Raw genomic sequence first — 25471 nt, 5'->3', positions numbered from 1 at the left:
GCATTTACAAGAGCCAACCAGCAAGAATTCCACTGAAAAATGCGAAAAGAAGCACTTCTGTCACGAAGAAGTGGGAGTTCTTGGGCTCAAAAGAAGCGTGCTTCAGAAAGGAATGCATTGAGAAGGTTTTGGAGAAGTTTCATCGCCGGAAAGTCCTCCAAAACTGAGAAAAACCAGTCAACCAGCACGTGGGACCACTCGAAATTCAACAAAAAGCTGTAGCTTTGCAAGAGGTGAGGCCCAGGAGGCTGTAGAAGCAAAAAGGTCCAGATAGAGCCACTTTTGCAAATTCGACCAGCAAAAGAAGTGCTCAGCTCTGCCTGTTCTACCAAACGCACGGAGGGAAAAGCATATCACTACGAAGGGGAGGCAGAGGGGAAGCCATCGGGCCAAATGGAAGTCGAGGAATCCAAACGGGTGAGGAGTTATGAAGAAAAACGAAATTCAGCTAAAGGAGGCTGAAAAACCAGTCCAAAATCTCAACAAAGGGAGAAGATGAGAGAGAAAACCACACATGTGAAGTTTAGAAGGCCCGGGAAGGTCCAAGAATGGCAAAGGAGCATGTAGAAGGCACTAGAGCCACCTGGAACTCTAAGGGGGCCCACTGAAGGTACATGGCCCTCTAGGGGGCCCATTAAAAATGCCACGAAATCATTTTCCAACAACCACTCTTTTAATTCCTTGCAACGCCTTTGGGCCTAGGGATTAATTACGCTTATGTGCTAGGCACCATGCCGCGTTAAATTACACATTATTAAGCCCACGCTTGGACTTTTAAACCCAAAGTTGTCACAATCTTGTAGTACATTAAAGTACTTAGAATTTCATGCCCCCGTGACATACCCCTCTCTTGAAATGGCAAACCACAGTTTGCTGCCCCAAAACACAGGAGCGAGCATGAAATATACCATGAAAGAGTATACAAGAAAGCCGCAGCTATAGTATACAGAGACAGTGAAAATATGGCTAGGAGAGGCATGCATCCATCCATATACACTGCTCAAAATCTATGTGATCCTCAGCGATCAATAGTCAAGATGCATCAATATCATGAAGTCTCACAGCAGAAATACTGTCAGCTCAGTATCTCGGATGAAACATACAGTGTCATCAAGCAACCTCATGAAATCACGGTGAGCCCGTCTGTACTAAGGGAGTGGAGGTGCTACCCCCCTCTCGAACACTAGGTAATGCTCGCTCGCTCTGTTGAACTACCTATAGGAGCCCGGACCGCAGTCGGCTCTAATTGAAAAGCATCAAGGTAAAGCTGCAATATCCCAAGTGTTCCTCCATCCATTTCGCATCGAGTGATGGGTAATTTTGAAATTTTACCAAGTAGCGACGGGTAACTTTACCCTTGAGCTTTCTATCTCCGTGTGCCAGAATCTGCTCTGGGACCAGAAGTTCATCATGTTCTTCCACTTCAAGCTGTACCTCATCAGGTAAATCCTCGGGAACATCTCCATGATATTGCTTTAACAAGCTCACATGAAAGGCATTATGTATCTTCCAATGCGGAGGCAACTTCAACCTGTAAGCTACCTCGTTTATCTTTTCAGAAACCTGGAAAGGACCATAGTAACGCATGTTCAGCTTTGTGTACAACCTTTCCTTGCCTTTCTTATTTTTCAGCCTTGCCTTCTGAAAACTCAGCAAAACCCAATCACCTTCTGTGAATACCAATTCCCTGTGGTGCTTATCTGCTGCTCTTTTCTGCTTGTCCTGACTTCTTTGCAAGGCATATTTGATCTTCTTGTAAGCCTCTTCAAGGCTTTCCACAAAACGATCAGCTTCAAAGATTTTCTCTTTTGTATGCAAAATGGGAGGTATCTTCCTGGCACCTTCCACTATTTCAAAAGGTGCTTTACCTATGGATGTGTGCACCGTATTATTGTAAGCATATTCCAGCAAAGGCAAATAATGCTCCCATTTGCTTTTGTGGTCTGAGACATAGCATTTAAACATATCCAGGATGGTAGAGTTTTCCTGCTCTGATTGTCCATCAGACTGAGGGTGAAAAGATGACGAAAAATTCAGCGTAGTGCCCATATTTTCAAATAGTCCTATCCAAAAGAGGCTGGTCATCCTCAGATCTCTATCACTGATTATGGATTCACGCATCCCATGATACTTGAAGACATGCTGCAAAAACAATTTGGCCATTTAATCTGTTGTAATTTTCTTTCTTACTGGCACAAAGTGGGCTTGTTTGCTAAACTTGCAAATTATTGTCCACAATCCATCATGTCCAGTAGGAGTACGTGGAAGATCAAACACAAAATCCATAGCTATGCTTTGCCATGGTCTATTCAGAATTGGCAAAGGGTGTAACAACCCAAGTGCCTTCTACCTATCAAACTTTGCTTTCTGACAAACCATGCATGTTCTCACATATTCTTCCACATCTTTCCTCAAAGATGGCCAATAAAAGTATTGCTCCATTGCTGTAATTGTTGCTGTAATTCCCCTGTCCTGCATATGGAGAAGCATGACTTTCCATTATGACTTTCTGTCGCATCTGATCAGTGACACAAAGTCGTCCATGCATCAAAATGAAACCCTCTTTCAACATATAGTGATCATGCCTTTGACCATCAGAAAGCTGATCATAAATAGTTGAAAAATCAGCATCATTAACATACTGATCTTTCATCACATCTAACACATTGTTATAAGCAATGCTCACTGCTGAAACACTGCTGAAAAAAGTATAAACCGAAATCAAAGCCATGTCTCCTTAGAGATCAACAAGACCAAACGGGAAGAGTAATTGAGCCCATTGCACTCTCTCAGAGGCAAGCATATGCGTATGACAAGATGTGTTGTCTCTTGGTTGCAACGCATTATTTCATGGGAAGGCATTCTGTCTCCAAGGATATTGCAACATATCTCGCCAGATCAAGGCTCTAGAAATGTGATGATTGTGGAGCATAAACCAAAGCAAACTCAAAGATATCTCCCTAGACAAGGCATTGTATAATTAGCCAACGACCATTCCGGTCATTAAGAGCCACACCTAGCTGAAGATCATGTTTGATGAGAAGAACGACTCCAAAAAGGACTTCTCATCAGCATAGAAAATATTATGTTCTGCGAAATGCCGAGTTTGGCTTGCATAACCATGCTGATTATGCTCCTGCAGAGCCACTATATCAGGCTGCAATCTCTTGACATAAGCCCAAACGATCTTCCATTTTCGCAAATCACATAATCCCTCTACATTATATGTCAAACACTATATTTTTGGAAACATATTTATAGATATGTACAGACTATCACACACCAAAGAATATTCAAGATTGCATATCCACCTCAGGATCCAATGCATGATCGTGAGGGCCAGGCGATAAAAGAGCAAGCTCATCTTCTGGGAACAGAGTGCAGCTCGCAGTCATGGCAGCCCAAGTAATGCCCATACCAGAATTCTCTGCTGGGGAGTTCCCCTTAGAGGATTGACCCATCCAAGTGCGAGGAGAAGGGGTCCTCTTGGCTGAGACAATTTTCCTCGAGGTTTGCAAACCGTCATTCAAGATCTGTCTTTTCTTTTACTTGAGCTGCAGGAGGCATTTGAGAATGACCACTGCTAGCAAGAGCAACCTTAACCTTTCCTTTATCTTGAAGAACAGTAGTAGGCTTATTGATTTTATTTTTAACAGATGGCCCAAGCACATCCTTATTTTGCACGGAAGCAAGCATTACTGCTCGAGGCATCTTATGCAAGCCAATGGACATTGTGAAGCCATATGACCAAATTTTCTGCATTCAAGACAAGCTCCTTCAAAAAGGCCTCATTTGAGCTTGTAAAATGTATCACCTATTGCTACACTATTTAATGTAATAGAGTACGATTTTGGCATGGGGACCACGGTGTCCCATAGTATGCAAAACCTATTTGAATTTCCGTTCTGTTTGGGTGGACACACCACCTTGCCAAAAGAGGTTGCAATTTTTGGCAAGAACTTTTCCTAATACTGAGGAAAATCAACAACCTCAACCCAAACCAGCCAGCGATGTCTAATCAAAGATGCATAGTCGCGTGTGGAAGACCATGGCAATACATGCACCATCTACATGCCAGTAATGCCAGAAATGACCAATTATTTGATCATGATTAAATGTTCTCAATATATTTAATTGTCTTCAAAGAGAAAATTTTATTGGTCAAAGAATTGACTTCGGTCAAAGAACCTAACTTCGGTTAGGAAGACTTGGTTTAATTCAAAGAGCACTTCATTAGAGAAAGAGTGTTATTTGGTGACATCACACTGTAGCATTGTGATAGCTAAGATGTGCCAACTTCGGTTGGAGAGACTCAACATTAATTAAAGTGCTTTGATGAATAATCAAGCCTTTAATTATTTATTGAGAGGAGTTAATCCCGATTAACCCAAGAATCTGTTTATATATTTGTTATGTGTGCACATGTGTTCAATGGGGACGCCCACAGTGACTAGAATTAGTCTAGAGATTATTTGCATGCAAAAGCGCTAACCATTAATGGGTACCATGGTTGTGCGCTTTAGTTATTTATTGCAGGTATCAAGTGGGGTTGAAGGCCCAAGCGCTATGGAGCCTGACAAGCATCTAGGAGGACGTTTGTGTAACCAAGTGCTTCGAGGACTCCAAAAGTTGCGCTTTAGTGGCATGTACCTAGATTTTAATTAGTTGAATTGACAAGTGGCATGTTGCCAAATGAATGAGCCTTGAGCTCTTTGTAAAAACAATTCACGTTTTGAATTTTGGAACACACAGCTCTACGTTGAACTCTCTGTACTCATAATTTTTCAATTAATAAAGACCTTCAGGGGAGTCCAGTCCGACTATTTACCTGGGTCCTAGGGTGTTGTGTGAGAGAGAGTGAAGAGCGAGAGATAGAGAGCTGTTTTAGCAGTAAATGAAGGTTGCAGTAATGAGAAAGGTTGCAATTGGTATCAGAGCATAAGCTCTTAGTCTTTCTAGGCTACGACGATCCAGCAACAAGAAACCTCATGGATTGGCGTAGGCATAGGAGACACGATGTCAGCCAAGCAAGGAATTACTTTATGCATGAGTGCAGAAGGGGCGAGCGCCTTATGTTAACGCCTATATGCGATCCTTCTAGCAATCAGCGTGAACTCAGGTGATGCGTCCATGATGCTATGAACAGCGGAGGGCAACTATGATCGAATGTCTATGTACAATCACAGTCAGAGCAGAGGAGAGAGAGTTACAGTGGTTGAGTGACGCCCGTAATTTTTTTCCTTCGTGCACAAAATTCTCCAAATCGGAGATGCATACGTCTAAAGGATTGCATAGACCACCTGACTAGAAGTTTTAACGGAGAGTCCCGACGATGACTTCGATTGGTTGCCATTCATTTTGCGTGTGTAGCCTGCATGGCGTAACATAAGGCGCTGAGTGAACGGACGTGAACGAAGAAGTATTCATGGACGGAGATCACTAGTGTGAGAATGAGCCATTTCTAAGACCTTATGGAAAAGTTTCAAGTTTGGGCACCATGAGCTGACGGGGTACACGTGTGATGATTGACAGAATTTTTCGACGAATTCCACAGAGACGGCTTGACAGACACTGAGGTGACGCTACCAGCTCAGCTGACGACGTGGTGCTATCAAGGCAGCGCAACCAGGTGACATGGCATAGGGACTAATGAGGATGCTAATATGGCATGGCATGTGCAGTGACGTGGGCACACGTGCTTGATGGTCACATGTGGTAAGGTGACATGGCAGTACACGTGTGAAGTCTAATGTGGCATGCTGACATGGCACAACCATGTGCAGAGATGACGTGGTAGACACTTGGTAGCCAACCTAGTAGTGTTGTGGTTAAGTTAGATTGACCACGGTTAGGGACTTTGGTTAGAGTCTTAGTCACAGACTAACTAGACCCTCCATCTAACCAGATTGTCTGACTAACTAGACTAGATTGGCCCAGTGAACCAATTTGGTTTAGTTAGTGATCTAGTTACAGACCAACTAGTATGTCCATCCAACCAAACCAGAACAACACCAGTCTCGTTAGTGTAACCAGTCGGTTACTCATCTAGTTACTGTTTCCAAAAAAAAAAGAGGAAAATTTTCTATAAGATTTCCTTGTCTGTCAGAGACAGTCTATACTGTCAGGAAATCAGCAGAAACACAGAAAAAATCAAAGATTTGCTAAAAAAGAATATGCATGCCCTTGAGCAGTGAAAAAGGGGGGGGAAAACAGATGCATTTTGAATGTCATTTGCAGTTGCCAGAAAAGGGACACAAAGCTTTGAGTTCATGCCTTGAGTTGATAGCCTATACTGACACAAGTTGTGGGTGCAATACACCTCTTGTTGAGGTAGTATACTGTTTGTAAGAGTCATTAAATCCTAGACTGAGTTTTTATCTCAATAATTCTACTAGTAAATTGTAGAAAGATGGCTCAATCACCTATCCAATGGGATTCACAAAATAGGGATGCACATCCAAGACAGAATTGTGCAACAAACTCAGCAAGAGTTTGAGCAGATGGTACGCATTCGTATGCAGGGGATGGAAAAACTCAGAAAAGATCCAAGAGTTCAGCATCTGTTTCAAGCGGAAACTATGCCAGGTGCAGTTTATGATGTGCCAATGCCAAAGGCACACTCTCATGCTCAGCTTGAGAGAGAGGGATCTCACAGGGGACGCTCTCATAGCAGGAAGAGATCGAGGCATCATCACCGATCTCCAAGCCCTTCACCATCTACTTCAAGCTCAACTTCTGTATCTTCTTCTTCATCAAATAAACCATCCACGAAAAGAAGGAAACACAAGAGGTCTAGGAAGAGCAAGTCTTCCAAGATCAAGGAGTTCAAAGATGGAGGTAAATCTATCACGTTTATTACCTTTAATAGTCAATATGGTCATACAGAGAAGGCAATGCAGTAAGAGATCAACAAGCATTAATCCTATTTGTTCCAGGGTCTACAAACAACAACATATCTGAGGACTTAGCCCTGAGATTAGGGATTAAAACTGAAGAGCTAGGCAGAGCTCTTGATGCTGATCAGATGTTCCATGGGGATCCAGTGCAAGTCACTCCTTTGATTGGAAAGTTGATTACCGCTCATTAAATAAGATGGCCATCAAGAATAGATTTCCGATACCACACATAAATGATGTGCTTGTGACCAGCTCAGAGGAGCAATAGTTTTCAGCACGATAGACTTGAAGAGTGGTTATCATCAAGTCAGAATACAACCACAAGATGTGCATAAGACAGCTTTTCGCACTACATTTGGGTTGCATGAATACTTAGTGATGCCTTTTGGGTTAACAAATGCTCCAGCCACATTCAATAGAATGATTGATCGCATCTTCCGAAAGTACAGGCACTTCACAGGTACTTTCTTTGATGATATCTTAGTCTTCTCAAAGACAGAAGAAGAGCACAAAGAACATCTTGCTTTGGTGTTTCAAGGACTTCGAAATCATCAGCTTTTTGCCAATAGCAAGAAAAGTGAATTCTTTTTAGAAGAGATCCATTATCTGGGGCACATAATATCTAAGAATGGGATACAGATGGATCCTGCAAAGATCCGAGCCATCCAAGAATGGCCAAAGCTGAAAATTGTGCATGAAGTCCATAGTTTATTGATGCCTCTTCCCGTGCCTCAAGCACCATGGGAAAGTATTGCAATGGATTTTATCTTTGACTTGCCAAGGTCAAAGTCTGGAAATGATGGAATATGGACTATTATTTATAGATTCAGTAAGCAAGCCTATTTTATTCCAGTGTGCAAAACCATAAAGGCTGATCACATGACCAAGCTCTTTTTGGCACAGATTTTCAAGCATCATGGTATGCCTAAATCCATTGTCAGTGATCGAGACCCCCAGGATGACTAGTTTATTCTAGAGAGCTTTATTTCATAATCTGGGGACAAAACTGAATGTTTCCTCTTCGTTTCATCCCCAAACAGATGGTCAGAGTGAAGTGGCAAATTCAACAGTTTTGGATCTGCTGAAATGCTACGTGGCTGAGCAGAAATCAGATTGGGAAAAATATCTCCCACTAGTGAAGTTTGCTTATAATAATATAGTTCACAGCTCCATTTGAGGTCATTTATGGGAAGGTGGTTCTTCCACCCATACTCACGACCAAAGACGAGATATTTGCAGCTGATGAGTACGTAAGAGACCTTGAAACAACTTTCAGCCAGGTTCAGACAGCCATTAAAAGATCTCAGGAAAAGCACAAGAAGGCTGCAGATAAGCACAGAAGGCAGATGGATCTCAAAGAAGGAGACTTGGCACTCCTAAAGTTTCAGAAAGCAAAGCTCAAGAAGCTCAAGGGTAAAGAAAAAGTTTATGTTAAGCTATCTTCTAGGTACTATGGACCTTTTCAGGTTACAAAAGAGATAAATGAGGTGGCTTTCAGATTGGACTTACTAGAGCATTGGAAAATTCACAATGCTTTTCATATAAGTCTTCTCAAAAAATTCCAGGGACCCGAGCCTTCAAAACCAATAATGGAAGATCCACCAGAGGTGGAAGAGCTGGAGGAAATCCTTCAGCCAGAATAGATTGTGTATCATATGAAACTCTCCTTGAATTACATTGTGATTTTCCATTATCATTCACACATAGTCATGGGTATGTCCACTCATGAGATAGTGCCATAGCCACCTCTGTCATTGAGAGCATAGGTTGATGGATTAATATATGCTCATTTTGATGGAGACCCTTCACTATTAAAAGCACAAAGGAGATATGTTTGCATCATAGCAGGATTATGGGCTGATTTTGTTGGCAGTAGAAAGGTGGTTTTAGGCAGCGACGATGATTGGCACAACTTTGAAGGTGGTAGCTGACAGTTTTGAAGGTAGTGGCTGACATAGGATTGATGGACTATGCAGTCCTGCCATGAGTGGCTAGATTTATATGCAAAGGGCCTCATGGCAAGGAATTTTACAGATTTCTTCTAAAATTCAAGAACTATTCGACATTGAACGCCAAGTGGATGGATGAGGATATGCTATCAAATCATTCACGGCTCTTGGGTATTTACAAAGAGGCTTTTCAATTGAGGTCAACTAAATAGAAGCCGAGGGAATGTCACCAAGATGTAAATACTCCAAAGAAAAAGATTCAAATGACCAATTATTTGATCATGATTAAATGTTCTCAATATATTTAATTGTGTTCAAAGAGAAAATTTTATTGATCAAAGAATTGACTTTGGTCAAAGAACCTAACTTTGGTTAGAAAGACTTGGTTTAATTAACCAAGATGTGCCAACTTCGGTTGGAGAGACTCGACATTAATTAAAGTGCTTTGATGAATAATCAAGCCTTTAATTATTTATTGAGAGGGGTTAATCTCAATTAACCCAAGAATCTATTTATATATTTGTTATGTGCACACATGTGTTCAATGGGGACGCCCACAGTGACTAGAATTAGTCTAGAGATTATTTGCATGCAAAAGCGCTAATCTTTAATGGGTACCATGATTGTGCGCTTTAGTTATATATTGCAGGTATCGAGTGGGGTTGAAGGCCCAAGCGCTATGGAGCCTGACAAGCATCTAGGAGGACGTTCGCATGACCAAGTGCTACAAGAGAGGGGTAAATTGCCCTATTTTTAAGGGGCTAAGGCTGCCTATCAAGAGGAGATTACAACAGCATATGACCCAAGGCTTAGACACCTCTACAACTGCCAATTAGTTTTGGCACGTAATTAGTAATGGATAGGCAAATGACACATGGCACTTGCCATGAGAGGGAGCTGATCTCCCTTGTGATTTGAAATTTCTCACGTTTTGTAATCAGCCTGCGAGCTGCAGATTTGGGAACTCTGTAAACTCTCTTTTTACCTGTGAAATAAAAGACCTTTCGGAGGGGGGTCCAGCCTATTTGTTCTGGGCCATAATGTGTGCAAAGAGAGAGAAAGAAAGAAAGAAAGAAAGAAAGAAAGTTTATTAAAGTCTTCAGGAGACCGTGAAGGTCTATGAGACTAAAGATAACTGATACAATGAGCATAACGGTGGTGGTCTCAAAACGGGCCAACCAACCGTTTCTACAAAAAAAGAGGTTATGAAGGACTATGTGTCTAGTCCTGATACAAAAAATATGTGTCTACCTCCAGATGATACAAAGAAGAAGAAGGGGGGGGCACAAAAAAGTGGGGGAGATACAGTATACATGTGCAGGTGGTGATCGTCAGAGACCAATCATAGAGGGGCCATCAAATGGGAAGTCGGAAAAAACCCTGCGATAGATGATTGGCCTCTGACGTCACGCGGCCTAGTCGAGCTCGGTCGTCGAGGGCGGCGGGTGGCCCTATGGATGAGGGCAACGGTAACCCCAGTGGGGCGGGCCGAGAGCAGAGACGAGATGTCATGGACCTGGATGTGTGAATCTGTCCGCTGACGCAACTGTCGTGACTTTGGCTCTCGCTCACGTCCGCGTCGTCGGCTAGACTGAGAAGAGGTATCCTGTGGCTGAAAGAAGTCAGTGATAGGCCGTTGGATATCCTCACGCTGTGTGTGCTGCTCGTGTCGCCATACTCGGAGAGAAGTATCTCGGTGGCGGGTCATCTCATGTAAGAAAGCGGCAAGGCACCGCTGATCCGGGAATTGTAGCATGTGTGAGAGGGAGCCGAATCCGTTGCGGAAGAGGCAGTGGTATCGGCCTCGAATGGCATAATAGATAGGACATCTGAAAGCAAAATGCTCCTCCGACTCGATCTCCTGTAAGTCGCAAAGTGGGCAAAGGCGATCCTCTCGTGGGATACCCTCTGCGTGTCCACTCTCGATCCGTAATCGGTGTGACGAGACCCTAAACTGACCGAGGGAGATCCGGAGCGCATGTGGTAGATGAAGTTGTGTGTAACCCGGAGGTGTGATGAAGCCCTCCTGTGAGATTTGGAGGCAGTGTCGGCGGTAAAAGTCGAGCTTCACAGGAAGCTCAGAGTGAAGAAACCATGTCCGCCAGGTGTGGAGCTGGAGCAGATCCCCCCGAATGAGCCGGTTGACCTCCTGGTCAGTGGGGGAGAGAGGAGATGGTGGAGCGTCGAGGCTGTACTGAAAAGGAGGCAACCAGTCTAAGTCGAGGCCCAGTCGGGTGAACCAACTGGAAAGACGACTATACCAGCATCGCTGGTCCCCATCAACGGATAAGGCCATAGAGGAGGATAGGACTAACCAAGGTAGGCGGAGGCGATCGTCAGCGGAGGAGCCAAAATCCCTGACTCTGTGGAGATAGGTGATAGCCTGAAAAGCCGCATCAAGCTGTAGGGGTGAGGCACCGAACTCTGCTAGAATGATCTGGTGTGGTACCGATGGTTTGCTACGGATCATCCGAGCAAACATCAGTATCTGCAGGCGCTCAACTCGAGCCCACTCTGTGTCTGAAAGGTCGACTCCCCACCAAGGGCTACCATACATGCCTGCTGGGCGGACCAAAGAATCAAAAAGGAGAGACTTGGTCCACGGGTCCTGGAAGTGGGAGTGGTAGCACTGTCGCTCCAGCCTAGCAAGAGCGGCGTATCCCCGGCTGATCCTGGCCTGCATGACCGGGCGCATCGTGAAGATCGGGCCTGAGAAGACAACGCCCAAGTATGTGTAGGAGTCAACTATCTCAACAGGGTCGCCGGCGAAGAGGAACTGCTCTCGGTGCATAGCGGGTCTGGAAGTGTTGAAGATCATCACCTTGGTTTTCCCAAGGTTGACCTTCAAGTCATGTGTATCACAGAAGGCCTGAAGTCCATCCAAGTGTCACTGAAGACCAGTAGCAGAAGAGGATAGTAGTACTACATCGTCTGCGTATAGGAGAATCTGGATGGCAGTCCCCGCAAGAGAGCAGCCTGCACCTCCGAGTGTCCTGATGGTGGTCTCGAGCTCGTCGATGTAGAGGCCAAATAGAGTCGGTGACAAGGGACATCCTTGTTTGACTCCGATAGTGCTCGTGATCTCTGGGGTCCAGCTGGTGCCAATCCTGACCTGCCCCGTCACCTGCTCATAGAGAGCTACTACTGCCCAGATAATCGCCGAGTCGTAGCCTAACTCCTGCAGACGTCTGATGAGTCGGGCGCGGGGAACGGTGTCGAATGCCTTGCGAAAATCCACAAAGCAACAATATACTCTCTGTCTCCTGTGTCTGGCCTCCTCAATAATCCCTCTCAGTGTAAAAATGTGATCGTAAGTCGAGTGATCCATCCTGAAGCCGGCCTGTCCGGATGCCCTGAGCCCCTGTATCTCTGCGCGAGCACTGACCTCGCCATCTAACACTGATGCATAGATCTTGGACATAACATGTCCAACCATGATGGTCCTGTAATTTCCTGGATCCATGGGATCTCCTGCTTTGTGGATGGGTGTGATAGTGTTCAGGGTCCAGGCTCTGGGGAACCCGTGACAGACAGCTTCATTGAACAGCGTTGCCAGGATGGGGGCTAGAGTTTTGATGCCGTAGGCAACAAACTCTGTGCATAGGCCCTCATGATCCTTAGCTCGACCATTATGAAGCTTATGTGCTGCGTGGGTGACTCCCTGGGTTGTGAAGAGGATGCAAGAAGCGGGGCGGGGGGTGGCTGAGAGGTCGGGGGGGGCTGATCAGGGATATCATAGAGAGTGCGTGCGTAGGTGTGCCAGAGGGAAGCGTCCGTGAGGGGGGAGGGGGATCGGCGTTCTAGGAATTTCCTCCAGAAATCCTTGGAGTTGCTACTAAACAGAATGTTCAGTAGCGTATCCTCATTCTGGCGCAGGAAGGCTAGCTTCTTGCGACGGACTACTCCCTGGTGAGACGTGGGTTGGCCCTAGCGTTTCGCTGGGTTGTGAGTCGGAGTGTGCGGCGTAATGCTTTGCACTCGTCATCATACCATCTGTTGCAAGGGGTAGAGCCAGCGGGTGGAGGGCAGGTGGACCGAGCAATGGAAGGAAAGATGTGGCGGGCTGCATTGTGAAGGGAGTGGGTGATAAGGGTGGCTCGGTGATCTAGAGAGGGTATGGTGCCTATGTGTCTGAGGAGGGAGGCTAGGTGGGCTGAGTAATCAGGTGAGAGGTTATGATCGAAGTGTATATCATGATAGGTAGTATAGTGCGGGGTGTGGCTGGGAGGGGCTCGGGACGCAAGTATATGAAAGAAAAGGTAAGTGTGATCGGCTCCTGGGGGTAAGGGTGCAGTGCGGAAGTCAGTGATCCGTGGGGCTAAAGCAGGAGATCCCAGAATATAGTCGACAACACTAGCTCCGCCATGTGGGAAACATGTGAAACCAGAGGAGGCAGGCCACTGATCTAGTCCATTGTAGATGACCAGATCATGTATACGTCCAAGGTCCAAAAGAGCCTGCCCATACCAAGTAACGGGAGTGCGACTGTCGGCCGAGGAGCGAGGGAAGCCCGAGTCCTCTGTGTCCATCTCAGGTAATAGGACCGGATCTGAGTGGAAATCCAGGAGTGATGTCTGACGTGCACCTGTCCTTGCGTTGAAATCCCCAACTAGGAGGACCTCTCCGCGTCTGGAGAACTCCACAATGTCTGAGTAGAGATCTAGATAGGGGGATACCCCCGTGTCCTCGCGAAGCATCCATGCGAAATGTGACGTCTCTGGAGGAAAATAGCAGACTGCAATAAAGAGGTCGCGTGTGGAGGGGCGTCGGAATCGGAGCCATAGGTAACGGGCATGGGCATCCCGTCTAACCACGGATGTCAAGCTCGTGAGCGCTGAGCGAAGGAGTACTGCAACTCCGCCTAACCCTCGGACCCCCCCAGTATATCTCTCCATCCTTTCTCGCAGCCCTGACTTTAGCTAATTCAGTTGCCTTATTCTTGAGTTGAGCTTGTGTAAGCTCCTCTGCTATCCATACTTTGGTACCCTTCAACTTGTAAGATTGTCGAAGAAGCTTGATCCGCATATCTTTTAACTTCAGTGTAAGGATTGCACGACCTTTATAGTCCATAATAGAAGCTGGCCTGGAGTCGTCATTATCGTGCTCATCATCATCCACCCATTCAATGTTGGGCAAGCTTGCTTGGATCTTTGTCAATATTTCATTATATGTGTCCTCCTCTTTGTACCAATCTTTTGGGAGTCCCCCTATTCTAATCTTCAGTGCATTATCACATCTAGCTTCATGTTCTTTAATCTCTGCTTGAATATCAAACTTACTTGCTTTGATGTCCACTTCCATAGTCAGTTCCTTCTTAGCAGTTTGTACTTCAATGTGAACAAGATCTTTGACTCTAGAGACTAGTTGCGGAGTAGGGGGGGAAATCCTTACAAGATTTTACCTCCTCATCAATTACTGCCTGCTTACGAAGCCCTTCCAGAATGTGAAGCCGAGCCTTTACTTCTGCCAGTTCCAATCATAGCTCTCTCACTGCCTGCTACAAATAAAAAATCTGATCTTGTTGCCCAAAGATGGGTCGTTTTGAACCTTCTTGTTGGTAATTCCGTGCATATGGAGAGGGTGTCATGGCTGCAACTGTAGAGTACCGAGTCCTGATGGAGGTCGAAGGAGTTGAGGGGGACTTGGAGGAGAGGGTAGGCCAATCCATAATTGGCTGTCTATTGAACCCCCTAGCTTAACCTAACCCCCGGGTTGGCTTGGGGGTTTAGCCCAACTCAGGATTAGGGTTAGTGTGTTGCTGCTAGCCGAGGTAACTGCTGGCTAAGGCAAAGGGCTGACGGGTGGAGGGCTGCTAACGGGCTGACAGACTACTGACAGCTGCTGCTGATAGGTTGACGGACTGCTGACGGGTTGTATGGACGGAGGGGTATGGGCTGTTGAAGGAGAGGTACGGACTACTGACGGAGAGGTACGGTATGGACTGCTGGCGGACTATACGAAGAGTTACGTACACACACACACACAGAGTGCATGAGGGAGAGAGGCTGAAGAAGAGTCGATGTCTGATTTTCCCACGGATGAATTGAATTAATCATCAAAACTGGCTCTTCCATTTTAGGATCTCACATATTGCTTACTCCCACCACACAATCATGACCACTATGGAGAGATGGTTATCCTCATCATCATAATGCTGGATAGATACCTAGCTCAACCCGATGCCGAAGTGTCCTAGATGGAAAATTCATTCACTCTCCCTTCTTTGTTTTAACCTTCCTCCTTGTAACCTTCTCAATCTCTCTAGCTCGTCCATAGCTGACGGAGACCCTTCCTTGCCTTTGTGCTGGAAATCAATAACCGTAGCTGTACTGGCTGATTCCCCCCCCTTTCGCCCAAATTGTGGGTTTGAGTCACCTTTTGTTCAATCTCATTGAGAGCCAGGCATTTCAAAGTGCCACCACTCACTATTTTCTCAGGTGAATATCATCTTTCTATCAGCTTCAAGCTTTGAGTCAATTGGTCAATTGCTTTGACAATTGTTCCACCATACTTCTTCAACCTTCCTTCCACCTTTTTTCTTTCTCAATGTGATGAAATTGTCAGGAGCAACGCGATAACGGAGCAACAATGCGAGAAGCAGAATGTGTACAGAATGGAAGAGAAAGAGAGACACTTATATACGTGGTTCACCTAGTGTGGGCCACATCCACGGAGAAATAGCCACTCCTCCGTTTTTCTTATCTAGCCAACGAGAAAATACAAGATACAAGTAGTATATCCATTGCTCTAATGCTATGTGAGCCACACCCTTATTTTACAATTATGACCACAACTCTACCAATTTATATGTATTTTTGGCTTCAGGTGCGCTGCCCCCGAATCCCTGCCAAGGGGGGGTCTAGATAACTGCGTCGGCCCCCCTTGGAACCCCCTGGCAATAGTAGTACGGGGGCATTGCCCCCCCTTCATGGAGTAGGTATGAACATGTCTGGATCCAAAGCACGGCTAACAAACCACCTCTGAAAAATGGATAATGCTCCACATACAACAAAAAAGTCCTTTGACAACTACTTGGGTTCACTGCAGCAATAGCTTCTTTGCTTGGGTTGCTATCTAGCTGCAAGGGAAGGGCAGCAAGTTTTCATGTGACTGCAAGTCCTTGGTTCCTTGGGACAAAGTATGGCGAAATGCCCAACTTGAGCCACATGCAAAGCAGACACAAGGGAAGGAGCCACGATAATAGGGACATCAAAACCTCTGTACCTTCAACATTTACTTCCTTTATGATGATATCTCTCTTGCTAGGTCCCACTAAATACGCACCTAAGGTAGAAAACTGAGGCCTGACACACCTAACTGAAGCGGATGAAGAAGCCTCCCCAAAGATGACACTATCTGCCTTATGTGCTGACAAGAAAATGGGTAACGTGGGCAGAGATACCCAAACCCTCTCTGCAGTGCAGAATCTGTGAAGTCAGGAGTATATGAGGTGGCCAGAACATACTGACAATGAAACATGCTTGAAGCATATCTGACCATCCCTTCCATTATTGACCAGCTTATGATCTCCTGCATGGACAGTGGAGTGTGCTGGAAGAAGAAAATGATGCCCATGTCTGCGTTTTGGGACAGGACTCCAGGACTGGCTTGGCATGCAAATCTGGAAGAAAATATAAAGTTATTATCATCTTCACATTGATTTTTCTCTACATATAGGCTTTAGATGATTTTTCTCTAAATGTGAAAAAGATAAAATTTTAAAAAATTTAAGTACGTGTCAAAGTGAGGCAGGGAAGCATGAACAGGAGTCATCTTAGTCAGTCTAGAGTGATCCAAGCTCTTTGTGAAACCGCACAAATGTGCTGCAACGCACCAGAGCATATCCAAGTGTGCATTACAACTATCGTATATGCTACATATAAGTCACTCACATGGACTCATATTAGTCACTCACATGGACTCCTATTTTGCTCAGTTAAATTGACTTCTCCTTTAACTGGAATTTATATGCTCTAGATGCCAGGCCAAGTCGAACCAGCAATACTCTGAAATATGTATACTCTTTTGCCCCTCATTCTGACCCATGCGCTATGTGGTGGTCAATCACCTGCACTATAATTATATTCATGCTACCCATTTGCAGTGCTAGGGTAGCGAATCCCATCTTTGACATAAATTAACGTTCTATTTCTGTCATTTATAAACATTCATTTCTGCTACTATCCTTGGGTAAAGACATCACCACAAAGATACAGACAAGGGAAGTTACTGGATTGTATGAAATGAAAATATGAATCTCCCATGAGCCGAGATCAAGAGAGTCAAATGTCTATTGAAGGATTATGCTTTCTGACTATTATCGAAGTATGTTGAGCTGCCTTGCCAAAAGGCAAACCTCAATGACCGGCTAGGTGTTTCTTTAATTTGCTAGTTCAGATTGTCATTCTCAATCGTGTGGAACTGAAAAAGTGCATGATTTGTCTCTTTTAAAGTTCAAAGTTTAGATGAAACAGTGAGTTCACAGACACATTCAGATTTCTCAGACACACTGCAGGTAACAATGAGCTTGACCAGATCCAGAAAATTCATAAAGTTCTAGGGACTCCACCCCAACCAGTATTAGAGAGGATGAAGAGGTATCTTTTCTTGGTCTGGAGTGTGAGATTTGTAACTTGTATGAGTACCCTTTTTTCTGTATCTCTTACGGGCTTAAACACATCTACTTTGTGAATTCATTTCCAACCTTATGAATGAGAAAATAAATTTACGAGTTTGAAATTAAGAATCAATTAAGTACTCAAAACTATTGTCCTTGTCTTATGAGATCAGGAGATCGCAACATGCAGATTTCAATTTTCCACAGCAGGATGGCACTGGAATTGCTCGCTTAATACCTCATGCATCACCAGCTTGTGTGGAACTTCTCAACAAACTGCTTGCATATAACCCAGATGACAGGTACTGTTTTATTTATTGTGCTGAATGTGTTTATCAACACACAATCTTTTGTAGTTTACCTCCTCCAATAAGTTTTTGGTAGAATATTTTCCTCTGGAGATGAGAGATCAACCTGTTGTTGGAGTCTTGTGGTCTGTGGGGACTGCCTGTCAGGCAAAAGTGCAAGAAACAAACTCGGAAAAGTATGCAAAGTCAGTTAGGACAGTAAAAGCATTATGCCACAGAACGTGAAATGGAGAGTCCATCCTCTGAGTCAAAGGTATAACATGGGAGGTTGTGGACATCATGTAAAGGAGAAGAATGCACTCACCTAGGTACTTCCAAGGGGGTGGTTAGGAAAGGACTTCCATTAGGAGGGAGAAACTGATGAAGAGATGGAGACAGAGAGAGAGAGAGGCTAAGAGGGCTGATCCTGATCTAAAGGAAGAGGCACTTGAACCTTTGGCTCTGGGTCTGGTGCTGGTACTCTGCCATCTGGAACTACTACTCACCTCTGACGAAGAGTGTTGGGTAGCAGTAGCATCCTACTGAATTGTAGAAGAGGGGGGTTGTGACTTCTTTTCCTTTTGGAGCACTTTTTTTATTTGGGTAGTCCCTAGCCAAATGCCCAAAAAGTCTGTAAATACGACATTGATCCACCTGCACTGAAAAGGTAACCATCTGGGCGATGGAGAATGATATGGTCATCCATAACGTAGGGTGAGAGACAATGACCCTAACACGAGGCACCCCATTCATCCTGATGCCTCTGCTGAAAAAGGAAGGAGTGATAACCTCCCAATGGTAGAAACAACCTTTTTGTCTTCTCCCACAGGGTCAAAACCGCAAAGAAAATGGAAAAGAAAAAATCTCTTTAGGGCTAGAGGGCAGCCCCTAACACTACTGAGGTGGCCTCGGGAGGATCAAAAACCACCTGGAAAAAGCCTCTTCTAAGAGTCGAACATCTCCCAAATGCACTAAAAGGTCTGGAGGGAGGGCTGCTAGGAACCAATCTCTAGCCTGAGTCCTGGAAGAATGGGAACAATGAATGCATGCAAAGAGAGTGGTTACACTCTCTACATACAACATCAATCTTGAGCTACTTCAACTCATCTTCAGAGAAAATACATGTTCTTGTGGCCGGTGGACGGATGGGAGGATGATTGGTTGTGAAGCCATCAATTGCCAACCCACGGTGGAAGGCTGACTTGAAACCTGTTAGAAACTACAAAAGCTCGAAGGTAAGCTCAACACTAGAGCAGAACACCTACAGCAGAAGGGTAGCTAAGAAGCAATTTTAGGGCTTCTCCCTAAGCCACTGAAGACCTCTCTTGGAGGCACGTAGCAGCAGGAGAAAGCAGGAGTATTGGGAACACTTAAGGTTCAGATCTAGTACTAGAGGAGCACAATCCACTGTCCACATGGTGTAGGGTGCGACTCTATCTTTGTGCTTATTCTTTGTCCATCTGTGACATGCCTATTGAAGTTCTGGTTGTTATATATCGAGTCTACCTCCAGATCTGAGCTTTGAGCTTTTCATACATGCTTGTGCACATACACGTAGTAGGATCCATATCAGTAAGTGATCTTGTGCACATACACGTAGTAGGATCCATATCAGTAAGTGATCTTGTGGGCTAACCATAATTCTATATTTTCCACTTCACTTAGTGTTTGGGATTGGCCTAGCACTCAAAGCCAATTTGCTGTTGATCTCTAACAATTTAACTTGAGCCAAAATTGGGTGGGTGGTCTGTTATCCATTTGGCAGGAGGGGGGCGTTGACAAGGTGTTTGAGATATCGCACCACAAAGCTCTTCTAGTATCATGGAAACTGGACTGGTTTCCCATATGGTTCATTTAACGTGATAAGAAATTCACTGTTCTGTGATATTGGGCAGGTCTATTCTGCAGTGTTAAATCTTGTTAGGTAAACATTATAAAGGACTTTGATTGAGGATCATGTTCAGCTTATTTGAATTGACTGTCGTATTGAAGAAAGAAATATAGTATGTTATTCATTTCAAAAGTATTTCTAGAATCCAAGTTTCCATAGAAAATGGGGAACTAAACGTTTTAACATTAATATGGATGAAGATGATGTTGCTTTGAAGGCCATTGAAGGCCAACCATGCTCAAGTATTAAGAACAAATTTGACAACATTTCATGTTCCTTTCCTTGTGGCATACATTATTTAAAGAAGAAATGAAAGCTTTGTGCTGCCACAGATGGTCAGCTCGCCAGGCACTTCGACACATCTATTTTAAGGAGCTTCGTGACAGAGACAAGCTTCAGCAAGCATTCCTCAATGCTGCTACTAGAAGTTTGCGCCCTTCACCAAGGCATGCATTTTGGAATTCATTTTTGTTTCATGACATCGTCCATAATAAGAACTGGGAAGTTAATTGTTTTTTTATAGTATTCAATTAGAACAATAACGGGGAATAGGGAATCCATTTAGCATTGATTTTCACATTTGATTCATTTACGAACAAAACAGCATTCTAGATTCCTTGTCTGCATTTTAATATTAATCAGACTATATCCAGGTGTGTACAAAGCAACAGCAGCATTGGTGCATGTCAAGAATGATGTCTTAAAATTAAGGAAATCCGTTATATTTAACCAGTAGACACTATTTGTTTTTGTTGTGTGTTCCCTACAAGTTCATTAGAATCATGCTGGCAACCTCCTGGGTTGAAACCTATGGTGATTTTGTTTTTACAACATCATACATGAGTTGGCTTAATGGATCTACAAGTTGATCCATGTACTAACATCTGAGTATCTTTACAGATTGGGGTTACAAGATGTGATTACTAGGTCCCGTGCAAGTGATATTGTGAAGATGTCCCTTGCGGATAGAATCAGTGGCTATGGGGATCCCAGTGCAGCAAGTTCTCCACAATCCCTGGCTGGCGGTGTATCCCATTTTCCTGTCTTGAGCAGCTGTATCAAGTTCAAAGAGGTAAATTTTCTCAATAATTAGTCTATACCTAGAGATGCTTGTATTTGCATAGAAGTGGTCTGTAGAAGCATGGCTATTGACTCACAATTTTGCAAATTACTCAGACTGGAGGAGGCAAGTCCTTGGAACTTCAAGGTCCCAGACCCCATAAGAGAAAACTTGATACAAAGTGCAGTAAAAACTAGTATTTAATCTTTAAGGATTAAGAAGAGGGGGAGGGGCAAACTGGCTCAGTTTCTGGGGGAAGTTTTTGCATAGTTTACTGTAATCAGAACTGACTAGTATATGCAATATATGTCCATGGTTGCAGGCTGAAAAGAGCACCTCCGGTTCTACTCCTGTATCACACTTTGGTGATATATTAAGCCCTGTAACATTGCCTTCTGTAGCATCTACTATCTCAATGTATGCAGGTCCAGCAGAAAATGGAAATACTTACAGAGACCTGGATGATGGGAATACTGACGTTTCACATGGACTCCCCCCAATTAAGGGAAGCTACAATCACTCAATGATTTCTCCCAAGATAACTTTAAGCCATATTCCCAATTTTCAGAGGCCCCAGCGGTTGAGCACACCAAAGGTACATGCTCTTTAAGTGACAATAACTATCATATTTGATGTCATGCAAAAGTGGTTAATGAATTTACCTCACAGCTCTGGAGTAAACGTATTGACCTCCTACTCAAGGTCTTTTTGCATGCTGGAAAAAACGTGGTGGTTCTTGTTTCTAATTGAAGTAAAGCAACAAGAACTAACTACTGGCAGCATTCATCTTCAGCACATATGTGAAGATAGATTCGCTGAATAGTGGTCAAGCTTGACAAAAAAACAAGTTTGATGGTAGGATAATATTAATTTGGTTTCTAGGTTTGATATTACTTAATCTCTTTGTCTATTTCTTCTTCCTACACCTCACTGAAACTTTCGTACCACAATAATCCATCTGAGGTTAACTTTGACTGCCCTAGAGGGAAAAAAGTGTGGTAGAAAACTGCTTTATAAAAGAAAACCATTCCATACCAAGATCCTTTTTTCTCTAATTGAAAAAACATTATAGCATCCCTGCAAACATCGGTAGAAAGATCAACTATCCACAAAGGCACTGGCAAACAGGGAGAGACGGTTGATTGCAGCCTACTACTCGTGATTCCAGTCATTGCCTAAGTAACCCTACAGTAGGTGCTGACACTCATGTAAGAAATCCTAGATTTACTATATTTAGAAATGTGCTAAGGAACAGAAAAGAGACTGCAATAGCAAAGAACAAGGAATATTTGTATTGCTTGAGTGTCTGTAGTGTGTCATCCATACAGTTGGGCCTCTCTTATATAGAGAGTGAAGAGTCACATATGAAAAGGTGTGTACTCCAAAGTGTATGTGCATGAAGAGGTGTGTACCCCTTGTGAAGGGTGTGACCCTTGATGAGAGGGTACATTACAATGGTAGTGTCTCTTCAATAGAGAATGTGTCTCTTGTGAAGGGTTGTGCCTCATAGGAAGTGTCCTGTCGAAAGGGCATACCCTTCCACAAGTGTCCATTCATCAAACCATCCATAAGTCTAAGGTATAGAGAAAGGAATACGTCACAGATTGTGACAACTCATTGTGGTGGAAAATATAACCAACGTGTTCAAAGGTGCCTGCAGCCCAGGCCTTACAAAAACATTCAGAACACTCAAATGTTTTTAGGGACCTTGCACTCATATCAAGCACATGGTATATACAACGTCTAGGCAGACGGTGGCGACAAATTGGATCCACTGCTCTGTCATAACGAAAATATACCTTACGATTGAGGTATGCCAAGTTGTACCATCTCCAGGACCTCATTCTCAGGTATGCAGGATGGGCACTGCCTGGGTTGGAGTGACCTAGGTGATCTTCTATTGCACCACCAAGTCCACACTCGCTGAAAAATCTTGGGAACCTCCCTCCACCTCAAACGGGAAAGCCTGCACTCCCTGAGAGAATGAGGCTACCAGACCCTAGGTGAACACTTGACATTGCGTTTAAGTTGAGAAATGATCCTAAATGTACCTCCAGGTGTCGTCGGCTGCCGGGCATCACCATAGGAAATGTTCTATCAACGCCTGGTGGGGCCTGACAGAATGCTGTTGTAGCCAATGTCACTCGTGCAATGAGTACCACTAAAGCATTCAACTAATGCAGGTGATATAGGAGAAGGGCACCAGCTCTGGCTACAACTGCTCGGGCCCAAACCACTCTTCGAGGTTCCATTATACTCTCTGAAGAAGACTGTCTTCCTGCAATTAAAGTTCCACTGCAAATGAAACTGTAGGCTGGCTGGGTATGGGTCAATGACCCGTAACTTCCCTTGCTGAGCATCAACTCTGGCCCTTGCCATGTTAATGTCTTGAGCATAGGATCCTCTACGCGTATCTTTGTTGAAGAGGTGCTGTGGCTGTAGTACACCTCCATTCCCCCATCATAAAGAACAAGGGGGGATGGTTGCAAATGTTGCATCTCACTCTCAGAGGGACCCCAATCCATCAGGAGAACTATACCTGCCGACAGGGTCCTCATCTCTGTGGCCAAGTCCCTCCCTCCAAGCCTTCAGAATCAACTTGATCCTCTGAGTCCTCTCAACTGTGCCAGGCTGCAGAGTCTCTATAGCCAGTCTTGCTGTGGTCTTGCTGTGGTGTTCCAAGACCCGGACCTAGCTCTCTAGGCAAATGATCATCCCCTTCAGAAAAAGTGCAATGTCATCCACAAACCGAGCATCCAAAGGGTCCTGATCCTGATGGATAAACGGCACCCCAGCTAGAAGCTTGTCACGTAAGCCCAATGCATCAACCTCGAAACCCAGCTATAAGCCCAAAACATCAACCTTGAAAAGGTGACTCCCAAGTTTGTGGGCTACACATGATCATTGCAATTGGTCAACACCAGCTCATAATGGACAGTGTTACAAAGTTGAGTCCACTCCTCCCCAAATGCAAAGAACACGAGCTCCCAAATCAGGTGGGCTATGTTCCCACCTACCCCAATGATCCAGCTTTCTTTTGCATAGAAGCGTGGGGATAAGTGACATGTAGTTCCAGGGTCCTGGATACCATAAGTTTGCTGGAGGGCACTGGTCTGGGCAAGACGTGGGGCACCCTCTCCAGTTTATGAGGTTGTTGCAGAAGAAGCGGCACAACAGGCAAACGGCCGGGATGGGGCTGTGGGAAAGTACTGACAGCGATGAAGAGAGCAAGCTTCCAGCAGGGCTATGGATGGAGGTGAGGCTGCAAGGATGGTGTGAGAGGCAAGTAGACAAGCAGGAAGAAAGCTAAGCAGGTCAACACTAATGCGGGAGGAACAGGGAGCTCAGGTCAAGCAGCAGCTTTAAAATTGCTACAAATGTAGCCCACAATACCAAAACATGCTATTTCAAAAGTGAGCAAACATCTGTAAAATATTGGTATATTCTTAGCAATAACTTTTCAGAAAGCTACATTTTGAGTTCGTCTTCTGCAGGTTCCCATAGCAAAGAGCATGAAGGCAGTTAAAGGCACTAAAAATCACAGGGCTGCATTCCCAGAACTTTCACCAAAGAGCTCCCTGGGAGTATATAAACCAGGCGAACCACCTCCCTATAAAAAGAGAGCTAATAATAAGTAAGAATATTTAAAACCCTGAATCAAGTTATGATACTATTTTCCCATGAGTTTCTTACTCAGTGAACTTTTGTCACTAAATCGAGAGACAATGTCCTAATCATTTCCTTGTAAGCACAAGACAATATATGTACCTCAAGATAAAGGATTTCATTATTGAATCTAATTTCTTTATCGATCCATTGGTTGTAGGTATGTAAGCCCCTATTCTCAAAGGTACCTTGGCCAGTCACCCTCTATATGCTGAATGGGGATGCCCGCCTTCTATCTGGAGGAAGGTCACAAATAGATGCAAAAAGAACAAATTGAACAAAATTTGGGTCTACACAGAGATTGATCTCAGCTTTTCACACTAACTCATCTTTGAAACCACACATGTTTGTAGAAATTCGGCAAGTAGATGCAAGCAGTTCTTAGGAAGTCTGGGTAGATTATTTTGAAGATTTGGATATATAGCGGAACTTTAGATTGGAGGGAAGAGAAACTAGAATCTTGATGCAAAGTTGTTGAAGGCAGGATTGTGCAGAGGTGAGCAAAAGTTCCAAAATATGTGCACCTCCATTCTTTCTCCAGCAAATAAGACACAATTTGGTTCTCAGTTTCTGCCAAACAATGAAAATATCTCTTTTAGTATTCTAGAGGCTCACTTAGCAATCCACCTTTCAAGGTCAATGCTCCCATATAAAAAATATGTTTTGCCAAGATATGGGTAACAGCCCCCAAAGGAAAAGCAAGAAAATAAATATTTGTGAAGGAACAGACGATGTAAGTCTTTGCATTAAATCGCTGTAGTGGATAAACAAAATGTTAATATTCCTTACCTACAGTTTGAAGTTCACGCCCTCTTATCTCTTCTAGGAAGAGACAAACAATACTTCTGAAAGCAATCCACATAATGTCCTTTCATGCAGCTGAAAATTCTAGTGAAGAATCATAGCAAGCCATATGCATGGAGTGCACAGAGTAGATCAGAACACCTAAACGAATTTGTCTTTTTCAAAGTTACGCCATGAATCGTCCAATAATGTGTTATGTATCGCTTTATATGAGTCCAGTGAAAATACATCACCATGCGGTTTGGCTGTCTAATGCTTGAAGCATCATTATAACCAATTTGACTTGAATTGATTCATCAAA

The 25471-nt window shown here is 44.1% G+C and overlaps 1 protein-coding gene across 1 annotated transcript in view; it reads left to right on the top strand.

Moving 5' to 3' along the window:
- The window catches only part of LOC147895883 (uncharacterized), a 38509-nt gene extending 13596 nt beyond the window's left edge, over window positions 1-24913 (top strand). The window contains 7 exon segments of the mRNA XM_087383020.1: window positions 17361-17442; window positions 17636-17764; window positions 19973-20086; window positions 20541-20712; window positions 21023-21310; window positions 24210-24334; window positions 24527-24913. Of these exon segments, the coding sequence (XP_087239146.1) occupies window positions 17361-17442; window positions 17636-17764; window positions 19973-20086; window positions 20541-20712; window positions 21023-21310; window positions 24210-24334; window positions 24527-24581 (965 nt within the window). The 3' untranslated portion in view covers window positions 24582-24913.
- Window positions 24914-25471: the final 558 nt, after the last annotated feature.

The sequence above is a fragment of the Dipteris shenzhenensis genome, chromosome 12, assembly GCF_047967505.1.
Source record: "Dipteris shenzhenensis isolate YYH24624 ecotype China chromosome 12, Dip_SZ_1.0, whole genome shotgun sequence".
NCBI classification, from domain to species: Eukaryota; Viridiplantae; Streptophyta; class Polypodiopsida; order Gleicheniales; family Dipteridaceae; genus Dipteris; species Dipteris shenzhenensis.
Note: the sequence above shows the minus strand (reverse complement) of the source record. Positions and strands in the feature narration are given on the sequence as shown.